Here is a 22,112-nt window from a genome sequence, read left to right as displayed (position 1 = left end):
CCTACTTGCTGGACTACAAGTCCGGATCCCATCCCCCTGCCAAATTAGTTTAACCCCCCCGAAGAGTGCCCTCTGTCTCCTACAACTGAGCCAATTTTGAATGCACTTATCAAATTATTCTGTATCCCATATATATTTGCCTTCTGAGAAAGTCTCCTAGGTGGGACCTTGTCAAAGGCTTTGAATGAAATCCATATGCATTACATTAATTGCACAGCCCTCATCTACATACCTGGTCACCTCCTCAAAAAATTCAATCAATTTGCAGATGGCACATGTAGCAGGTATGAGTGACATTGATTTATCACTGTGTCAGACAGCAACATCTTCACTCCTTATACTGATTTAAAAATCACACAATGCCAAGCTATAGTCCAACAGGTTTATTTGGAAACACTAGCTTTGGAGCGCTGCTCCGTCATCAAGTGGTTGTGGAGAAGATCGTGGGACACAAAATTTACAGCAAAAGTTCACAGTGTGATGTGACTGAAATTATGTTGGCTTCAGCATGCCCATTCGAAAAGATGAGAGACTTAACAAGCAATCCAGGTCTTTTTCAATATATAATTTCAGTTACATCACACTGTAAACTTTTGCTATAAATTCTGTGTCCTATGATCTTACACTCCACAACCACCTGATGACAGAACAGCGATCCAAAAGCTAGTGCTTCCAATTAAACCTGTTGGACTATAACCTGGTTTTGTGTGATTTTTAATTTTGTACACCCCAGTCCAATACCAGCATCTCTAAATCATGCCCTGTATTGATCATTCCATCATGACTAGCTGCCTGGCTTTGCGTCTGTAGTAAAAGGCAAGGCAAGACAGAAGGACAATGAGCCTGCAAGTTCTGAATGAGCCTAACACAAATAAAGAAGAGATGCAAGTAGTATCCAAAGAAAGTGAGTGAGTCTTCAGACAGCAAGTAAAGAACTCAGGAATGCATCCTGTTCCATTAAATGAAATGGGTGCCTGTTCCTGGCCAAGCAGCGTCTTTGCAATGAAAGATGTTGTGTTCTAAATTGCAGCATTCAAGTTGTGAACTGTATTTTAATTGAATTGGGGCTGTCATGATGGTGAAGTGAGGTTGGAATATGTTGGATGCCAATTTCCAAAGATAGAAATTTGCATGCAGTCAGTGTCCATAAAGTGTGCCCTGATTTTGGGGAATGCAAGACTAAATAGAGGCCTGAGGAGCAAGCCATAATCTGAAGTACAAGCTCCAAATGGTACAAGTTCAGACTTTCATATTAAGAACGATTGCCTTCTCTTTTCTCTTCATTGCATAGCAATAGCGATCTGTATATACAGGTTGTTCTGCTATAACACTAAACATAATACAGATCTCTGAAGCATGTCTCTCTCTTGAATAGTTAATTCCAATCATTCTCTCACCATTTCATTTTGGAAGAACAAATAAGAATGCGGAATACAGGGTTAATGGTAGGGTTCTTAGTGAGGTTGAGGAACAGAGGGATCTTGGGGTCTATGTACATAGATCTTTGAAGGTTGCCACTCAGGTGGATAGAGTTTGTAAGAAGGCCTATGGAGTATTATCGTTCATTAGCAGAGGGATTGAATTCAAGAGTCGTGAAGTGATGTTGCAACTGTGCAGGACTTTGGTTAGGCCACATTTGGAGTACTGTGTGCAGTTCTGGTCGCCTCACTTTAGGAAAGATGTGGAAGCTTTGGAGGGGGTGCAGAGAAGATTTACCAGGATGTTGCCTGGAATGGAGAATAGGTCGTACGAGGATAGGTTGAGAGTTCTCGGCCTTTTCTCGTTGGAATGGCGAAGGATGAGGGGTGACTTGATCGAGGTTTATAAGATGATCAGAGGAATAGATAGAGTAGACAGTCAGAAACTTTTTCCCTGGGTACAACAGAGTGTTACAAGGGGACATAAATTTAAGGTGAAGGGTGGAAGGTATAGGGGAGATGTCAGGGGTGGGTTCTTTACCCAGAGAGTGATGGGGGCATGGAATGCGCTGCCTGTGGGAGTGGTAGAGTCAGAATCTTTGGTGACCTTTAAGCAGCAATTGGATAGGTACATGGATGGGTGCTTAAGCTAGGACAAATGTTCGGCACAACATCGTGGGCCGAAGGGCCTGTTCTGTGCTGTATTGTTCTATGTTCGATGAGACTGTATCTGAGACTTTTCCCCCCTTCCTTTAACTGCCATCCATCACATCCCCTTGCTCTTGTAAATTCCTCATTGCTTCTAACTGCCTCTCCAACCGATCAATTCAATCTGATATGATTCGCAACCAACGGCATTTATTGCAGATATAATCCTCAGTAACCCGTAAACTCTCCTTAAACTCCTATATCCGACAAGAGCGTATCACTCTACTAAAGACCATTTTTGCATCTTTCAATCTACTGAACCAGAAAATTGTTCCTCTACAAAACACTGCTCCAGGTTAAATGAATACTTATGGCTTATATTTTAAGTTTAATCAAGAGATATAGCTCAATAAAACATGTAATCAAGAAAGAACCCAATCTACTCACGACTGCAGACTTATTTTAAGGCCACGCTTAAAATCCACTTATCTGTTTTTATGCTGTGACCTCTCCCAAACAGGTTTTTCCAAGATCAGTTGTGAATTTCACAGTTGGTTTAACTTTCCCAGACACACTCTGATGTCATTGATATATGAATTCAACAGCAAAGGCAGTAACTGCTAACTCTGTCAGTTAGCAATGTGGGTTTTTCTCTCTCCTGCACTGACCTCACCATGTGTTTCCTTTGTCTGTCCTTCTCCCTTTTAAAACTGCTATTGTTTTGACTTTTTTTTCTCCAAATTTCCAAAACAATGCGACAGCATATAAAACAGTAATTGCTGCCCCTGGAATTCGAGGAAATCACCTCCAACACCTAAAATACCTCAGAAAAGGAGCAGCCAGAATTTTTTCCCCTCTTCCAAGGGATTAGCTCCACTAACCCTGTGATCAGGGAACACTGGACTGCCTTTCTCGTCTTTCCCTCCATTCATAACACCAAGCTTCATTTGTGTCTCTCTGTTTGTGTATGGGAAAGTTTCATAAGGAGTCATAGCTTCAACTAGTGTAGTTATATGCCATATGAACATATCTTGATGGCTCATAATTGGATACTTGCAGCTAGAATCTATTTGAAATAAACTGTAAGTTTTGTTTAGCACATAAACCTGGACTGTGCTTTCTCTCAACCTGGGTCTAAAACATCAGTTGATTAGGGAATTTTGCATACATTCATAAATTCATTAACTTTTGTGACAACTCCAGGAACAGCAGAGCTTGATTTCTAGTGCATTACCCCAGTGAGGCATAACATTGTGAAAGAGTATAAAAGTAAGGAAGTGATGCTGCACCTCTACAAATGATTGGTGAGACCATATTTTGAGTATTATGTTCAATTCTGGGCACCTTATTACAGGAAGCATGTTTGATTTTAGATACATGGAAAGATTAGAGAAATTGAGTTTGTTCTCCTTGGAAGAGAAGATTAAGAGTTGATCTTCTTGAGGTGTTCAAAATTATGAACAATTCTGATTGGTTAAAGATGGATATTCTGTTTCCACTATTTAATATGTAACAAGAGGTCACTTCAAGATTATCGGCAAGACAGTTAAGAGGGAGATGAGGAGAAACATCTTACTCAGTTGTTAGGATTTGCAATGTGCTGCCTGGGGAGTGGTGGAGACGAACTTCATGGGAAATTAAAAGGAAAGCTGTGTATATATAGTTGAAAGCAATGAATTTAGAGGGCTACAGAGATCGGGCTGGAGACTAGCTAGGTAGCTCTTTCAGGGGCCAGTACAAACATGATGGATCTAATAGCCTCCTTCCCTGCTGTAAAATTCTATGATTCTCTGCTGTGTAATGTAAGTTAATTTTTCATTTTAATTATTTCACACACAAAGTAGTGGTTTGACCCATTTTGCCTGTAAGTTCTTCACAAGAACAAATCTAAATAGCCAACATGGTTCTCTCCCCATATCAGCAGCAACTTCATCTTCCCATTGCCACCACACAAGTTCAGAGGTGCCCTTGTCATTGCCTCAAATTTACTCTCAAGTCTGATTAATTGACAGGATTGTGCTTCCAATGGTATCACCTTGTAATTGTCTGGTTCTGCAGCATTGATAACACACTGGCACAGCTTTACCTTAAACTTAATGTTGTTGCTGATGAGGATATTTCCCTTCATGAATTCCTTCTCGTTCCCTCTGTTCTCCGTGACCACAGGATATGCATGGTGTGCTGTGGTGCGCAGAATACTGACCAGTGATTGAATCCGGGTGTGAGGATAGACGTAGGTTAGATTTGGCTCCATAATATCACTGGCTGTCAGTCTAAGATTGATCATAAAGTGAATGAAATGTATTATGCTCTAAAAGTCATTTTACAATATTTGCCTCTTGACCTCACCAACTGCCCAGCTTGGAGCTGATGCAAAGCCTCAACAGTAAGACTTTGCCTCGAGTGAATTGTGGAACATTGTTTCTGACCTAAAGAGGGAAGACCCTGATAAATCAAAAACCCAGACATCTAACTACAAACCATCAAACCCCTTGTGCCTCAATAAAAACTGGAGAAGAGTCTTAATAACTGTTGCCAAGTCTATGTTTCTGCATTTCTGAACATTTTGACATTCTAATTATCTAACAATTTAAGTACAGAAGCAATTAACTGCAATAAAAGGACAGACTGGAGGGATTCAGTAAAGATGAAGGAGTTTGTGTCAGAGAGGAGCAAGCTCTGGACATTGCCAGTGTTGCCGTGTCTCTCTCAAACATACATTATAAAAAAGTTAATTTTAAGTTAAACCTAATCACATGATTCATTGGTAATAGTGAACAATTACCAGAGAAATAGACAGAACAGCTATGTATGTCCATAGTAATAAACACCTACTTATCCATTTCAGCCTCAGTCTCCCACTCAAGTAAGGGTACACCACGGAGATCAACATGCAGATCATAGATCCCTTTATTAAAGAAATCACCAGTCCATTTTGCAATCTGGAAGAGAGAGGATGAGGGACATGGAAGTTGCTGATAAAATGCATCCAAAGCAACAATATGAGGCACTTAATATCACACATTTAAAGCGATTTTATCATGCTCATCATGGAGCTGTGAAATACTTCCCTGAACACTGAAGTGTTAGCTCTAGGTATTCTACTTTCTTGCAAATCTCAGGAAGAACACTTTCAAACAGGAGGGCACAAACTTACATATAACTCTAACTTAACCCTGGGTTAGTACACTTTTACCTCATCCTAGACTGCTGTTTATTCTGAGAATTATTTACACTGGGACTCTATGTTTATCAGCAGATATTGATTCCTATGTGAATATATTTGCACATCCATACACTTGTAGGTAGGAAATGACATACCATCAGTGTGACCATGATTGGCAATCCATATGTGATTTCGTTAGTTGATTCAATGAGAATGACTGTGAGACTAATGGTCATTCGGACCACCCCACCAAGGAATGCAGCTGCCCCAACCAAAGCAAAGGTCCCAGAGTAAATGTGCGTCATTCCAATAAACCTGAGAAAAGAACAGAAAAATACACTAAAAATGCTCACTATCAACAGTGCCCGTGCAACCCCATTCTATTATCTCAATAGTCTCCATTCTCTAGACCTCCCATTCCCCAGATTGAAACATAGAACATCACGCTTTGGTGGATGCTTTGTTGGAATTTTAATTTTATGAATATTTGGTTTTATAATTCATGTATTTCAGGACTTTAGCTTTTGATTTTTAAGAGGGTTATGGTTTGCAATGGATTGTGTCCTTAAATTTAGAGTAAATAAGAGGGATTTGATCTGTCCTGGAGTTTATAAAAGCGGGGTAATAATTATTAAGGAGCAAACAGAAGACTTGAGGTGTCAATATTTATATTTGAGGTCAATCTCAGCTGTTGCCATGCCTGCAATCATAAGACTTTTAAGTCTCTTTAAGTCCATAAGATGTTAAGAGTATTAAATTTGTAAATTGTTGCATTTAAAAGTGACCCAGTGTTTCTCAGATGTAAGATCATTGTGGTCAGAGATAGCTCATTAAAATTCCTAACTGAAAACAGGACTTCAGTGTTTCCCATTCCATTGGAGAAGGGGATACAGGAAGCCAATTTTAGATACAAATTACAGGCTTATGATAAACACAGGATTACCACAAGCAGGTAGCCCTAGCCTAGTGTCACTTGCAGCTCACTGATTCAAGGATGCAAATCAAGTTAACACGAACCAGCCCTGCACCTGAAGCAAAGAGATCACTAGTTTTCTCATGGAACAGAATGTAGGTGGGAATTTACATTTAATTTGGAGATAGAGCTCATGAAGGAAGAGGCTGGCAGATTTCCCAATTTGGAGCTAGAGGAAGAAATCCACACTCTAGCTCTCATATTGAAAACTATAAGATACCTTGAAGAAGGCAGAGAGAAAGAAATTGTGTCAGGAGCTGTAAAGCTGCTCAAGTTCAAAAATTACAGACCTTACAGTAAGGTGACAAAAGTTTGTAGCTGCAAAAAAAGTGGATAACCATCAAGAATCTGATAAATTGTCAAAGTTTTCTTGGAGAAGGGATGAATCATAGTGGAGACGGTAAGTGTGGGTTGAGGAATTCAGGAGTCTAAAATATCTACTGGTTGCATTTTTTGATGTAAAGTGGAAGCAATTACCTAGGACTCTGTTTATTAGTAGGGTTTGCTTTACTTGATCCTTGTGTAGTAAAGTCTATTTGTGCTTCTTGCAAATTAATACTTTCAGTAAAATCATTCGACGTTTGACTATATCCAAACGTTAATGCACTCTAGGGTGACTGTAACCACAATTTCACAAACCAATAGCTATCACTTGCGTTCCAACTGGTTTGGAAGCCCATTGCACAAAATTTATTCTTGCATCACTCACGTTTTCAGAACATTTGCTACAAGTCGACCATAAGCAGCTCCGCAAAGAAGCGAGGGCACGAAAAGCCCACTGGGGACTGACACACCATACGTCCAACAAGCCAGAAGAAAATAAAGAACAAAGAAAATGCTCAGAGTGACTGGACTGAAGGTTCCTGGAGAGACAAGAATAGTAAAACAGCACGAACAATGAAATCCTTCAGCAGACGCAATAGTTTTGCCAAAATCACAATCACTATGCCTTGAGAAAGGCAGGCTGACCTGACTCAATCTCTGTTGTAGATCAAACATACTTAACCAATTTAGACTATTATACCAATTTCAATCAGCTACATTACCCAAAATCTCAGAATCTGTTCTCATAATTCGTGACAGACCAAATTCATGAATCCAGCAAGGGAGGCAATTTAGCTCCGAGAATCCCATTTCTCATTCACTTATGTCATGAGCCATCTGTATCTTAACTCCATCTATCTGCATTGGTTCCGGAAAATTTAATACATCTGCCAAACAAAAATCACCAATCTCAAACTTTTAATTAACTCGCAGCCTCAGAAGCTTTGGAGGTGGGGCGGGGTGAAAAAAAACGATGGACCTTTCCACACTATGGAACTTCAGTCATTGAAACCGAAAACAGCAGTAGTAGGCCATCTGCCTCTCAGGCCTCCTCTGCCATTTAGTATAACCAGGGCTGATCATGGAACTCAGCAACTTGATACCGCTTTCTCCTCATAACCTTTGATCTCTTTAGCCTCAAGAACGAGATCTAACTCCTTCTTGAAAACATTCAATGGTTTGGCTCGTGGGCTCATCATTCTCGGAGTGAAGGAATTTCTCCTCATTGAAGCATGAAAGAGCTCACCCCATATCCCTAAATCAGGGTCCCTGGATCGGGACACTCAGTAAGCAGGAACATCTTTCCTGAATTTTTCCTATCTATCCCTGCTAGAATTATATAGGCTTCCAAGAGATTCCCCCTCCTTCTAAACCCCACTGTGTACAGTCTCAACCAATCCAGTCTCTCTTCACACACCAGTCCAGTAAACCTTTGTTACACTTCCTCCATAGCTAGAACATCTGTCCTCATAACAAGACAAAATTGCACATAATATTCCATCTGTGGTCTCAGCAAGGCCCTTGCAATGACATCCCTGCTCATGTAGCTCAATCATCACACTATGAAGACCAATATAACATTTGCCTTCTTCACCAGCTGTTGCACACCATGCTTCCTTTGACAGTGGTGCACAAGGACACCCAGGGTCTTGTTGCATCTCCCCCTTTCCCAATCTATTGTATTCAGATAATAATCTTACTTTCCAATTTGCTACCAAACTGGATAACCTCACATTTATCCACATACTTGATGCATTTCCTCTCTCTCTCAAATTTTCTAAATTGCACTGAGCCATCTTTGCACCCTCCTCAGCACCTTCCATTCAACTGCATCATCTGTAATCTTGGGATATATTGTATTTATTGTATTGTATTTAGTATTTAGTATATTGTATATTGTATTTAGTCCCCCCATCTACATAATTAATACCAATTGTGAATACCTTGGGTCCAAGCACTGATCCCTGGGATATCTAACTAGTCACTGCACTGCATTAAAAAAAAATTGTTTATTCCTACTGTCTCCTGTCTGCCAATCAATTTGCTATCCATGTCAATACACTACTCCCAATCCCATGCACTTTAATTTTACATGCCAATCTCATCTGTTGAAAGCCCTACAAAAATCGAAGAATATCATATCCACTGGCTCACCCCTATCAACTCTACTAGTTGATCCTCAAAAAATTCCAGTAGATTTGTCAAGCCTGATTTCCCTTTCATAAATCCATGCTGACTCTGTCCAATCCATCACTGATTTTTATGTTCTCTAGCATTTTCCCCACCACTGATGTCAGGCTAACTGGTCTACAATTCTGTTTGCTCTCCACCTTCCTTTTTAAATAGTGGGGTTATATTAACTAACCCCCATAGGAACCATTCCAGAATCTTGAAGGATGACTACCAAATGAATGCATCCACTATTTCTAAGGCCACTTTCTTAACTAGATTATTAAGCCAATAAAACCTTATGACACAGGAGCAGAATTAGGCCATTCGATCCAATGAATCAGCTCCCCCCGTTCAGTCATGGCTGATATGTTTCTCAACCTTATTCTCCTGCGTGCTACCTGTTACCTTTGGTCCCGTTAATAATCAAGAACTTATCTATCTCTGTCTTATGTACATTCAATGATTTGGTTTCCACAGTCCTCTGAAACAATGAGTTCCACAGATTAACCATCTTCTGACTGAAGAAATTTCTCCTTTCCTTAGTTCTGAACAGCCATCCCTTCACTGAGTCTGTCCAATGAATGGAAATACCTTTGCCACATCCACTCTATCCAGGCCTATCAGTATTCTGTAAGTTTCAATCAGATCCCCCTCATCCTTCTAAACTCAATCAAGTAGGAGACACAGAGTCCTCAACCACTCCTCATATGACAAGCCATTTATCACCAGGTTCATTCTTGTAAACCTCTTCTAGACCTCCTCCAGCCATCACATCCTTCCTTAGATACAGAACCCAAACTGTTCACGATATTCCAAATGCAGACTATCAGAGCCTATAAAACCTCAGTAGTACATTTCTGCTCGTGTTCTAGCCTTCTTGAAATGAACACTAATACTGCATTTGCCTTCCTAGCTACCAACTGCGCCTATGTGTTAATTAACCTTAAAAGAATCCTGAACTAGGACAAGTCCTTTTGTACTTCAAATTTCTGAAACCTTTCCCTGTTTAGGAACTGGACTAAACCTCTACTCTTCCTACTAAAGTGCATAGCCTCACACTTTCCCACACTGCATTCTATCTCCAATTGTTTGCCCACTCTCCAGCCTATCCAAGTCCTTCTGCAGCTTCCCTGCTTCAACATTTATTTGCATCATCTGTAAACTTAGCAACAAAGCCCTCAGTTCCTTCATCCAAATCATTAACATACATAACATGACACCTGTGGAACTCCACTAGTTACTGGATGTCATCCATAAAAGACCCTTTATCCTCATCTCTGCCTTCTACCAGTTGCCAATCGCCTATCGATGCCAGTATCTTGTCCCTAACACCACAGGCTCTTATCTTATTTAGCAGCCTCCTGTGTGGCACATTGTCAAAGGCCTTCTGGAAATCCAATTAGATCACATCCACTGAATATCCTTGCACTAATCTGTTCATTACTTCCTCAAAGAATTCTAACAGATTTGTCAGGCATGACCTTGACAAAGCCTTGTTGACTCAGCCCTATTTTACCATGCACCGCCAAACATTCAGCAATCTCATCCTTAATAATGGACTCTGAAATCTTACCAACAATCAAGGTCAGTTAACCAGTCTATAGCTTTCTGTCTTCTGCCTCCTTCCATTCTTAAATAGAGGTGTTATATTTTCCTTACCTCTGGGACCCTCCCTGACTCCAGTGAATGCATAAAGATCACCACCAATGCCTCTACAATTTCCTCAGCTATCTTAAGAGTCATACCGCACAGGAACAGTCCCTTCAGTCCAACCAGTCCATCCCGAATATAATTCCAACTTAAACTGTGGTTACATGCCTTCTCCGGGCCCATATCCCTCCAAACTTTTCCAATTAATGAACATATCCAAATGTCTTTTAAATGTTGTAGGATTACCTGCATCCACCACTGCCTCAGTAAGTTCATTCCACACACTGTGTAAAACATTGGCCTTTCATCTTGATTAAATCTCTCTCTTCTTACCTCAAAAATGTGTCTCTTAGTCTTGAAATTCCCCATCCTAGGGAAAGGCTAACTACCATCAACTCTATCTTTACTCTCATTGTTTTATAAACTTCTTTTAGGTCACCTCTCAATCTCCTAAGTTCCAGTGAAAGAAGTCCCAGCCTAACCAGCCTTTCTTTATACCTCAAGCCTTCCACACTCGGCAACACCATAGTACATCTCTTGAATCCTCTCCAGCTTGATAATTTCCTTCCTACAACTGGGTGACCAGAACTGGACACAGTACTCCAGAAAAAGCCTCACCAATGTCCTGTACAACCTCAACATGATTTCCCAAATCCTACACTCATAGGACTGAGAAATGAAGGCAAGCGTGCTAAATGCCTTTTTAATCACCCTGTCTATATGTGACACAAAATTCAAATAATTATGTGCCTGCATCCTTTGGTCCCTCCGACTACAAAACCATCTAAGGCCCTGCCTATTAACTGTATAAACCCTACCTTTGTTTGTTGTACCAAAACACAATACCTCACATTTTATAGAATAGAATAGAATCCCTACAGTATGGAAACAGTCCCTTCAGCCCAGCAAGTCCACATCGACCCACTGAAGAGTGACCCACACAGACCATTCCCCTACCTTGTATTTATCAATGAACTAATGCACCTAAACTACACATCCCTGAACACTATGGGCAATTTAGCACAGCCAATTCACCTAACCTGCACATCTTTGGACTATGGGAGGAAACTGAAGCACCTGGAGGAAACCCACATAGACACAGGGAGTATGTGCAAACTCCACAGAGACAATCGCCCGAGGCTGGAAAAGAACCAGAGTGCCTGGCGTTGGGAGATAACAGTGCGAACCACTGAGCCACCGTGCTGTCCCATTTAACCAGATTGAACTCCATCTGCCATTTTCAGCCCATTGACCCATTTGAGCAAGATCCCTTTGTAACCTTAGAAAACCTTCTTCACTTTCTGTTATGACTTTGGTGTCGCCCACAAACTTACTAACCATGCTTTTTAGTCTCATCTAAATCATTTGTACAAATGGCAAACACCTTTCAGAACTCTGGGGTGCAGTCCATCTGATCTGGACAGTTTAATCATCTTCAGACCTTTCAGCTTGTCTAGCATCTTCGTGATCACCACTACACTCACCACTGCCCCTTGACTGTCTTAAAGTTCTGGTAAGCTATAGGTGTCATCCTCTGTGAAAACTGATGCAAAGTATCTATCCAGCTCCTCTGCCATTTCTTTGTTATGATTTACTACTTCTCCAGCAGTCCAGCTTCCCTCTCTTACCTTTTAAGATACCTAAAAAACCTCTTGAAATCTTCTTTTATACTATTAGCTAGCTTACTCTCATTTTTCATCTTCTCCCCTATTGATTTTTTAAAAAATTATCCTCTGATAGTTTTTAAAGGCCTCCTACTAATCTTCACCATTTGTATACTTTCTATTTCACTTTTATACTGTCCCTGACTTCCCTTGTCAGGCGTGATTGCCTTTTCCTCTCTTTAGTATACTACTACTGCCTTGGGATGAAGTTCTGCTGTGCCTCCTGAACTACCCCCATAAACTCCTGCCATTGCTGTTCCACTATCTTCCCTGCTAACCTCTCCTTCCAATCAATTCTGACCAGCTCCTCCCTCATGTCTTTGTAGTTACCTTCACCCAACTGTAATACTGTTAGATCTGATTCCTGCTTCTCCCTCTCAAACTGCAGGGTGAATTCTATCATAGTATGATCACAGCCCCCTATGAGTTCCTTCACCTTAAAGTTCCCTAATCAAGACTGCCTCATTACAAATCACCAAATCCAGAATCGCCTGTTCCCTAGTGGGCTGTACCACAAGCTGCTCAAATAAATCATAGAGTACAGCATGGAAACAGATCCTTCGGTCCAACCCGTCCATGCCGACCAGACATCCCAACTCAATCTAGTCCCACCTGCCAGCACCCAGCCCATATCCCTCCAAACCCCTCCTATTCATATACCCATCCAAATGCCTCTTAAATGTTGAAATTGTACAAGTCTCCTCCACTTTCACGCAGAGGGTGGTATGGGTATGGAATGAGCTGCCAGAGGAAAAGTTGCCCCTTAGGTCTCTTTTATATCTTTCTCCTCTCACCCTAAATCTATGCCCTCTAATTCTGGACTCCCTGACCCCAGGGAAAATACTTTGCCTATTTATCCTATCCAGGCCCCTCATAATTTTGTAAACTTCTATAAGGTCACCCCTCAGCCTCCGATGCTCCAGGGAAAACAGCCCCAGCCTATTCAGCCTCTCCCTATAGCTCAGATCCTCCAACCCTGGCAACATCCTATGCTATCTACCTGCGACTCCACTTTCAAGGAGCTATGAACCTGCACTCCAAGGTCTCTTTGTTCAGCAACACTCCCAAGGACCTTACCATTAAGTGTATAAGTCCTGCTAAGATTTACTTTCCCAAAATGCAGCACCTCGCATTTATCTGAATTAAACTCCATCTGCCACTTCTCAGTCCATTGGCCCATCTGGTCCAGATCCTGTTGTCATCTGAGGTAACACTCTTCACTGTCCACTACACCTCCAATTTAACTGTACCTCGTACGCTCGCATCCAAATCATTTATGTAAATGACAAAATGTAGAGGACCCTGCACCGATCCTTGTGGCACTCAACTGGTCACAGGCCTCCACTCTGAAAAACAACCCTCCACCACCACCCTCTGTCTTCTACCTTTGAGCCAGTTCTGTATCCAAATCTTGTAGACATTTCACAAATTCCTTTTCTTGAGATCTGCTACAAACCCAACTTTCCCAGGGCACTTATATATTGAAGACCCCATGATTACACGTTATTTCTTTCTCCTGAATTATTTTCTTCCCCACAGCCTGACGACTGCTTTGAGACCTGTGCATAACTCCCAGTAGGGTATTGTTTCCTTTGCGACTCCTCAACTCTACCCACTACCCACACTGATTCTATGCCTTCTAGTCTATTTCACTTCTTGCTATCCATTCAATTCACTTCTTACTAACAACACAGCAACCCCATCCCTTCTGCCCATCTGTAAGTCCTTTCAACAAGGTGTTTTAATTCCAGCCCTGATCTCCATACAGAAATTTGATACCCACCACAACATACCTGCCAATTTCAATCTGCACTGTAATCTCATTTACCTTGTTTCATATACTGCGAGCAGTTAATTACAACACTCTCAGTCCTAGGCCCTCGAGATCAGCCTTTAATCCCATCAATTCCCCAGCACCATTTCCCAACTGGTAGTGATCTCCTTCAGTTCCTTGCTCTCACCAGATCCTGTGTTCCCCAAGATTTATAGGACATCATTTGTGTCCTCCTTTGTGAAAATAGAGCCAAAATTTAATTGGTCTTTAATTGTATTTAACTAATCTGGCTTCCCTTTGTTCCACATTATAACTTCCTGTTGCTGACTGTATTTAATTTAGTTAATTTGTTTCTCTTCATATATCTACAGAAGTTTGTCTGTTCCCCACAAGTTTACTCTCGTACTCTATTTTCTCCCTCTTAATCAACTTGTCTTCCTTTGCTAAAGTCTAAACTGCTCCAAATCTCAGGTCTGCTGTTTATTTTTAGCCAAATGGGATGCCCATTCCTTGCATTTCCCTTGTTAACCAGAGTCAAGTCAACTTGTCAGTTTTATTTTGTGTCAAACATGAATGAACAATTGCTACAGTTCCTCCGCGCACACTTTAAAATGTTTACCATTGCCTATCCACCATCATTCCTTTACAAAATATACCCCAGTTTGTCCTAGCCAGCTCGCCCCTCATATCAATGTATTTTCTTTTATTTAGGGTCAGGACCTTAGTCTCAGAATCAACTACATCACTTCATTTTATTGAAGAATTCTATCATACCACGGTCTTTCTTCCCCAAGGGACCTTGCACAACTGGATTTCCAATTATTCCTTTCTGAATACACAGTCTAGCATGACCTGTTCTCTAATTGGTTCCTCAATTTATTGAGACAATGAGGACTGCAGACACTGGAGAGTCAGAGTAGTAGCGAGATTTGAGAAGATTTGTAGCTCAGGTTGAGGATCTGTATGTAGGTTTGCTCGCTGAGCTGGAAGGTTCATTTCCAGACGTTTCATCACCCTACTAGGTAACATTTTCAGTGGGCCTCCAGGCGAAGCATTCTACATGATTCCTGCTTTCTATTTATATGTTTGGGTTTCTTTAAGTTGGTGATGTCATTTCCTGTGGTGATGTCATTTCCCGTGGTCATGTCATGTCCTGTTCTTTTTTCCCCAGGGGGTGGTAGATGGGGGTCTAACTCGATGTTTTTGTTGATAGAGTTCCAGTTGGAATGCCATGCTTCTAGGAATTCTCGTGCGTGTGTCTGTTTGGCTTGTCCTAAGATGGCTGTGTTGTCCCAGTCGAACTGGTGTCCTTCCTTATCTATAGGTAAGAATACTAGTGAGAGAGGGTCATGTCATTTTGTGGCGAGTTAGTGTTCATGTATCCTGGTGGCTAGTTTTCTGCCTGTTTGTCCAATGTAGTGTTTGTTACAGTACTTGCATGGTATTTTGTAAATGACATTAGTTTTGCTTCTTGTCTGTACAGGGTCTTTCAAGTTCATTAGCTGCTGTTTTAGTGTGTTGGTGGGCTACCATGATGCCAAGGGGTCTGAGTAGTCTGGCACTAGTATCCTTACATACAGATAAGGAAGGACTGGGACAACATATCCATCTTAGGACAAGCCAAACAGAGGCACACACGAGAATTCCTAGTAGCATGGTATTCCAACCGGAACTCTATCAACAAACACATTGAGTTAGACCCCATCTACCAACCCTTGAGAAAAAGAACAGGAAATGACATCACCACAGGAAATGACATCACCAACTCAAAGAAACCCAAACATATAAATAGAAAGCAGGAATCATGTACAGTGCTTCGCCTGGAGGCCCACTGAAGATGTTACCTAGTAGGGTGACGAAACGTCTGGAAATGAACCTTCCAGCTCAGTGAGCAAACCTACATCCAGTCAGAGTAGAGTGAGACTGGAAAAAGTACAGCAAGTCACGCAGCATCTGAGGAGCAGGAAAATCGACATTTCAAACATTTTTCATGGCTATACTCTATCTACTCAATTTATTGATCCAGAAATCCATCCATATACACTCCAGGAATTCCTATTCTGTGGTATTGTTACAGATTTGATTTGACCAATCTATATGCAGATTAAAGTTGCCTATTTTCACAAGTGTACCTTTACGGCCTGCACCTCTAGTTTCCTGTTTAATGCCTTACCATCACCACTACAGTTAGGAGGTTAACATACAGTTTCTATCAGTTTTCTGCCATCAGTGTTGGACTCCAATGTTATCTGCAGCACCTGGGTACACTATAAAAAGAGGTTGTGTGGAGGGGAACAGAGATTTACTGTATGCAAAGGGAATAAATGCAATAGGAACTAAGGGAGGGGAATGAACAGTAAACAATTTTGGTCCATACCAGTACCAATGACATATGTCAAAGGAATACAATCCTGCAGTCAGAATTCTGTCAGGAGCAAGTCAGGAATTTAGCAGGCAGGACTACAAAAGTAGCAAGCTTCAGATTACGGAAATAATGTTAAGCTTATGCAAAACACAGGTTCGGCCTCAAGGGGACCACATTTCAAGTATAATACTAATGCATTATAGAGTACGTGGAAAAGACTCATGAAAATGGTCCCAGGAATGAAGAGCTTCAGTTACAGAGAAAGATTGGAGAAGTTGTGATTACTTTACTTGAAGACAAGGTTGAAAGAAGCTTCAATGGAGATATTCAAAATCATGTGGGGCCTGGATAGAGTAGATAAGAAAACTGCATTAATGGAAGGATCCAATACGAAATTGAAGGCAGTTGCCAAAAAAAAGGCGAGACAACATAAGAATAAGCTTGATCATGCAGCAAATTTACGAGATCTGGAATTCAGTGTCTGAAAGAAGGGTGGGGCGAGTAAAATGGGGACATTCAAGAGGGAATTGGATTACTATCTGAAAAGAGAAATGTACAGGGCTACTTGGGGAAAGCTGGACAATGGGTCCAAGTGAAACTGTTCAAACAGCCAGTACAGCCATAAAGGGCCAAATGGCCACCTTCTGTGCTACAACCAATCTACAACTCTATCTTATGGACCAACCTATTGTGACTCACCCTCCTGGTGGAAGAGTTGAAGAATGGCAGTCTCTTGGGGATTGAAGAAGAGTGTGGCCATGTCATTGTAGGTTTGGTTAGGACAGAAAAAGGTCTTGATGCTGGAATTTACAGTTCGCTCAGAAAGCTGAGGGGAAAAAAGCAAAACACAATAAAACAACTGCTATGTCAAGATTAAAGGTATAAGATTAGAACTGCAGCTCTTGAATTTGAACCAACAGCCCAACCCTGTCAGACATCCATTTATAACAGTGTTTCACTCATACAGTGAAATGAGACAAAGTCTCTAATTTCCAGGGATGGCTGGAAAAAGCCGATCTCATATCCTCACAATGACGCATAGTAAAGCATTTAAAGGGAAAGTAGATGTAAAGCTTTCTGAATTTAGACCACATATAACACATCTGAAAGTCTCAAAATAGAGCAAAGGAATTTAATCGGTAACAGGATTTATCTTGACAAAACTGAAAAGATGCCAAATTTTTAATTTCTAAAATTGAACAAAATGTTCAATGCTCAAAGTTTCAAAACATTTATGGAGATTATGAAAACCTGAGTGACACACTCACCTGTAGTGTTGTGTTGTTGCTATGTGGTTGCAAAGGGATGTCACGACATTCTCCTAGAGTCATGGAGGCTACAAATACGACCATTGTTGTCACCATAGCAACCAGCAGACTCTCTAGAATCCTGAGGTCAGGGAGATAGACAGGAGTAAATCTTTAAATATTTCAATTTAAATAGAAGATGAATGAACACGATGAGTCACACTCTTGCTAACACGTTACACCCAAACATTGAGGCATATGCATCACTGAACTGAATGAAGGGTGATATCCAGGAAATAATAGCTACACCCAATTTCGAGAGAAGGATGCACTAAGGTTGACCTTAGACAGAAGTAGTTTGAGGACTGCTATTGCAATCTTGAGATAAAGGTGGGATGGCGGTGAATAAAAATCAGTCAAAACTTCCAGTGATGCAAGCTGGAGGAGTCAGTTTAAACTTTTGTTGAGGCCAGGATTGAAATCAGCTGCAATGTCTCATGTTGGATAACCTGCTGATCGTCAGTGAAGCACTCAGAGGCAAAGATAGTTAAAATGACCTATGGAACGGTACTTCTGCAAGTATTAGCACAGTGAGGAGGGCAAGAAATGTAGGCTATTAAGCTTAGAAAAATTGGGATGAGGTATAAAATTTAAGATGTGAATATGGTGAGATTGAGATGTTTTCTAAGTCGTCTTTACTTACCGGACAAACTTGGCCTTGGGATGCACATTGCGCATGCGATACTTTGCAAGCCTCCTATTCAGACAATTAAACATTGCTCCCAAGAGTCCACCAATCACACCCATTATGATGAAGAAGGCCAGGTCCACTGCTGTCCACAAATGACACTTCTTGTCTCCATCTGCACACTAATATACAATGCCATCAGCAACCATTTGAGCACAAGCTGGAACCAATGGAATGAAACGCGCAGACCCCACCTGAGAGTTCATGAGGGCACTAAACAGCTGGCCTACTCTCGGGTTTATCAAGCAACCAAGTGTCAGTGCAGGACACGTTCATCAGAAGTATGTATGGGGCAACACAGAGGATAAACAAACATTCTGGTCATGGGTCAGAGGGTTCAGGTACTCTTTTGACAGAGATCCCAACAAAGAGATTTTCCCCCTTTTCAGAGAGGGTACCTGAAAGTGACTTGGCACCCTGATTGTGCAGCACTCCTTCGGTACTCCACTGGAGTGAGAGCCTCCAAGTCTCTGGAATAGTACTCGAACCCACAACTTTCTGACTCACATGCAGCTCGCTATCCATAAGATTTACATTTTCAAACAATAAGAAAAGTTATTTATAACTTTGGTGAAACGGAACTGTAATTAATGAACCAAGGATAATTCAAAACAAAAAAACCTAACTCATTTTGTCAGTCCAAGGAAACTGATATCAGGTGTGGCTCAGTTGCCCGACTGAGGTGGTTGTGGACTCAACTCTTACTATAGAGACGTCAGCACAAATATCTCGGCTGGCACTCCAGTTCAACCCAAAGGAGGTAATGTTCTTGCACTTGAATAGTTACTGAGATCCCATAGAACTTCTCAGGTGAACATAAAAGATCCCATTGTATTATTTTGGAGAAGGAATGGTATCTTGTGTGCCCTGGCCAATTCTTATCCCTCAACATCATTAAAAAAAAAATTATCTGGTCATAATTACAATTACAATTTTCGGGTTCTTGTTCTGTGCAAATTTACTGCTGAATTTCGTTCATCACAACAATGACCACACCTTAAAAGTACTTACTTGGTTAGAAGACACTTAAGGTCACTCCATAGATGAGTGTACAATTAAATGCAAACATTTGTCAACAACGTTTAGCTCTCCCTGTGAACATTACATTTTTGTGAAATTTCTCCACGCTACATACTTCCAAAACTATTTGCATAAAGGGCTTTCAGATGGGGTTGTGAAGGACATTACAGAAAGCAGCAACAAATCCACAGAATACCTTGAACTCGCCAAAGTTGAGCAATCCAGGTAGCTGGAAAGAACCCCAGCTCCCATAACGGATACCTGAGCGGAAGAGGTTCAGTGTGAATGCAGCAGACATTGAGCAGAAGAGCTGGAAAAGAGCAGAAAATACAATCAAAAGACAGAACTGCTCACCCACACTGAACCACCCAACCCAGCCACATCTGCCAAAACCAACTACCACACCTATTCCACCGCAGCTTCTGCAGTCAAACAATTGCATACCAAATACCAAACCCCAACCAGACTACTGCACTGTCCATACCTGGCTCCAGCCCAGCCAAATACCAGTGCATGAAAAAAACAGCCTCAGTCAGACAAAATATTGCACTGGCTCAAAAAACAGATGGTTTCCCTCAATACTGGCAGTTAATTGGTCACACTCACCACTTTCCACGTTAGCGCTTGGTTCCAGAATGAGGACCCTTCCTCCAAACTGAACAACGTCCCTCCAATTGGAGCCCCGAATGCTGCTGCAACACCTGCTGCTGCGCCTGCTGACACAAAGTCGCGCTTGTCCCTGTGGATGCCAACAGAGCCTTTCAGACACAGCATCATAAAATTCCACTGTGAAAACCAACACAAAGACTCAACAGCTGAAATAAAACACATTGACTTTTTCTCTATGGTTTTCTCAAAATAAGCACCTAGCAACAGGAAAACATCTGATTGCACATTGAACATTCAGATACAAAGGGGGGGGGGATTTAAACACTTACATTATCAGATAGAAATCAATCAATCTACAACTCAGACATTTCCAGTTTTTATCAGAGACAAGTTGGTGGGGTTACTCCAGAGGTGGACTCAACATTTTGATGTTTTAATGAGCTTACGTGTCTGAGGTTTGACAGCAGTCTTCAATTTAATGGCTGCAAGTTATTTCCCAGGGATCAGGAATCCCAACAGCTAAAGGGAGGGAAAATCAGCTGGATCCAACAGCAAGTACCTTCCCAGGGCAGCCAGTGAGCCAGCAAAAGCTTGCTCCACTCCCTCACCACCAGATGTCCCATGGTAACATATTAACATCAGAATACAAAATTAAACTTTCACTCCACCATCTTTGTGGCAATTTGTTCTCAAACACCTGCCATTGATATGTCAGAGACTAAGCCCTTCTCTTTTACCCAACTGAGGCGCTGGCTTCATCCATCCTTTCAAAAGAGTTCACTGCAGTGATGTGATCATGATTTGTTAAGAAACAAAACTACCTCCACAAACACCATTTTCATTTTGGCTTTTCAACAGAATGGAAGAAAGTGAGGGACTGCAGATGTTGGAGATCATGACTCAAGAATGTGGTGCTGGAAAAGCACAGGTCAGGAAGCATCAGAGGGGCAGAAGAGTCGACGTTTCGGGCATAAGCCCTTCATCAGGACCCTTCATTTGTGATGAAGGGCTTATGCCTGAAACACTGACCTGCTGTGCTTTTCCAGCACCACACACACTACTTTTTTAAGTGCCAGCTCTCCTGTGCCGACCATGGTTGCATCCTGCATTCTCAATTAGACTGCACAGATTTCACAGCAGAATTAACCCTATTTCACTGAACATCACTAAAGCTCCCTACAGACGTGAAATTACACTGTGAAGTGATTTTAAATGACTGCAGCCTCAATGTGTATGGCAACATGCAGCAGATAGTTTTGTGACTCTACCAGTTTAAAATGACAGAAGTTGGTTATATTTCAGGAAAACCCAGGATGTGCAGTTCACAAATGATTCCTACCTGTCACTGCGGAAATACGGGAAGTTGAACTGGATCTTGTGGAAAGTGATGCTTTGGAACTATTCCAGAGAAGGCAAGAAAGCAAAGCAAGCATTACACAAAAAACAAAACACTGCAAAATGCAAAAGATCATTCCACCTCATACTCAACTTTCACTCCTGCTCCACTCCACCTCGTCCACATCACTAAATAAAGTCATACAGCACAGAAACAGACCCTTAAGCCCAACTTATCCATGCCAATCAGGTTTCCTAAACTGAACTAGCCCCATTTGCCTGTGTTTGGCCCATATCCCTCAAAACCCTTCCTATCCATGTATCTGTCCAAACATCTTTTAAATGTTGTAATTGTACCCAATTCTAACACTTCTTCTGACAGCTCATTCCATGTATGCACCATCCTTTATGTGAAAAAATTGACCCTCAGGTCCCTTTTAAATCTTTTGCCTCTCACCTTAAACTTATGTTGTCTAGTTTTGAAGTCTCCTACTTCAGGGAAGAAATCTCGCCTATTCACTTTATCTATGCCCTTCATGATTTTATGAACTTCTATTAGGTCATGCTTCAGTCTCTTATGTTCCAGGGAACAAAAAGTCCCAGCCTATTCTTATAACTCAAACCTTCCAGTCTCGGTAACATCCTTCCTATAGCAGGGTGACCAACATTCTCACACTTATCTGACCCCATCCAGCTCCCTCCACACATCCACTCCAATACACTCTACAACCCATTTTCATTCTACAACCTACATTACATACCTTGCCCTCCAGTCCATACACCACGACCTATGTACAGGCCATCCTGTCTGGTCTCAAACACATCTATAAATCAGCCCTGCTACATATACCCGACCCTGCCCCACAATCTACCATAGGTAAAAACAATGACTGCAGATGCTGGAAACCAGATTCTGGATTAGTGGTGCTGGAAGAGCACAGCAGTTCAGGCAGCATCCAAGGAGCTTCGAAATCGACGTTTCGGGCAAAAGCCCTTCAT

At 41.4% G+C, this 22,112-nt stretch overlaps 1 protein-coding gene across 2 annotated transcripts in view; it reads right to left on the bottom strand.

Moving 5' to 3' along the window:
* The window catches only part of clcn6 (chloride channel 6), an 83,221-nt gene that overhangs the window by 24,339 nt on the left and 36,770 nt on the right, over positions 1–22,112 (bottom strand). For both annotated transcript variants that reach the window (XM_043675878.1, XM_043675877.1), the window contains exons 9-18: positions 21,118–21,176; positions 19,776–19,908; positions 19,366–19,479; positions 18,105–18,271; positions 17,423–17,543; positions 16,854–16,980; positions 6,915–7,068; positions 5,388–5,547; positions 4,902–5,008; positions 4,153–4,339 (exon numbers count right to left, since the gene is read on the bottom strand). In XM_043675878.1, coding sequence (XP_043531813.1) covers positions 4,153–4,339; positions 4,902–5,008; positions 5,388–5,547; positions 6,915–7,068; positions 16,854–16,980; positions 17,423–17,543; positions 18,105–18,271; positions 19,366–19,479; positions 19,776–19,908; positions 21,118–21,176 — 1,329 coding nt within the window. The remainder of the gene's footprint in view (positions 1–4,152; positions 4,340–4,901; positions 5,009–5,387; positions 5,548–6,914; positions 7,069–16,853; positions 16,981–17,422; positions 17,544–18,104; positions 18,272–19,365; positions 19,480–19,775; positions 19,909–21,117; positions 21,177–22,112) is intronic.

The sequence above is a fragment of the Chiloscyllium plagiosum genome, chromosome 34 (assembly GCF_004010195.1).
Source record: "Chiloscyllium plagiosum isolate BGI_BamShark_2017 chromosome 34, ASM401019v2, whole genome shotgun sequence".
In the NCBI taxonomy this organism is placed as follows: domain Eukaryota; kingdom Metazoa; phylum Chordata; class Chondrichthyes; order Orectolobiformes; family Hemiscylliidae; genus Chiloscyllium; species Chiloscyllium plagiosum.
This window is presented reverse-complemented; position numbering and strand designations above follow the sequence as displayed.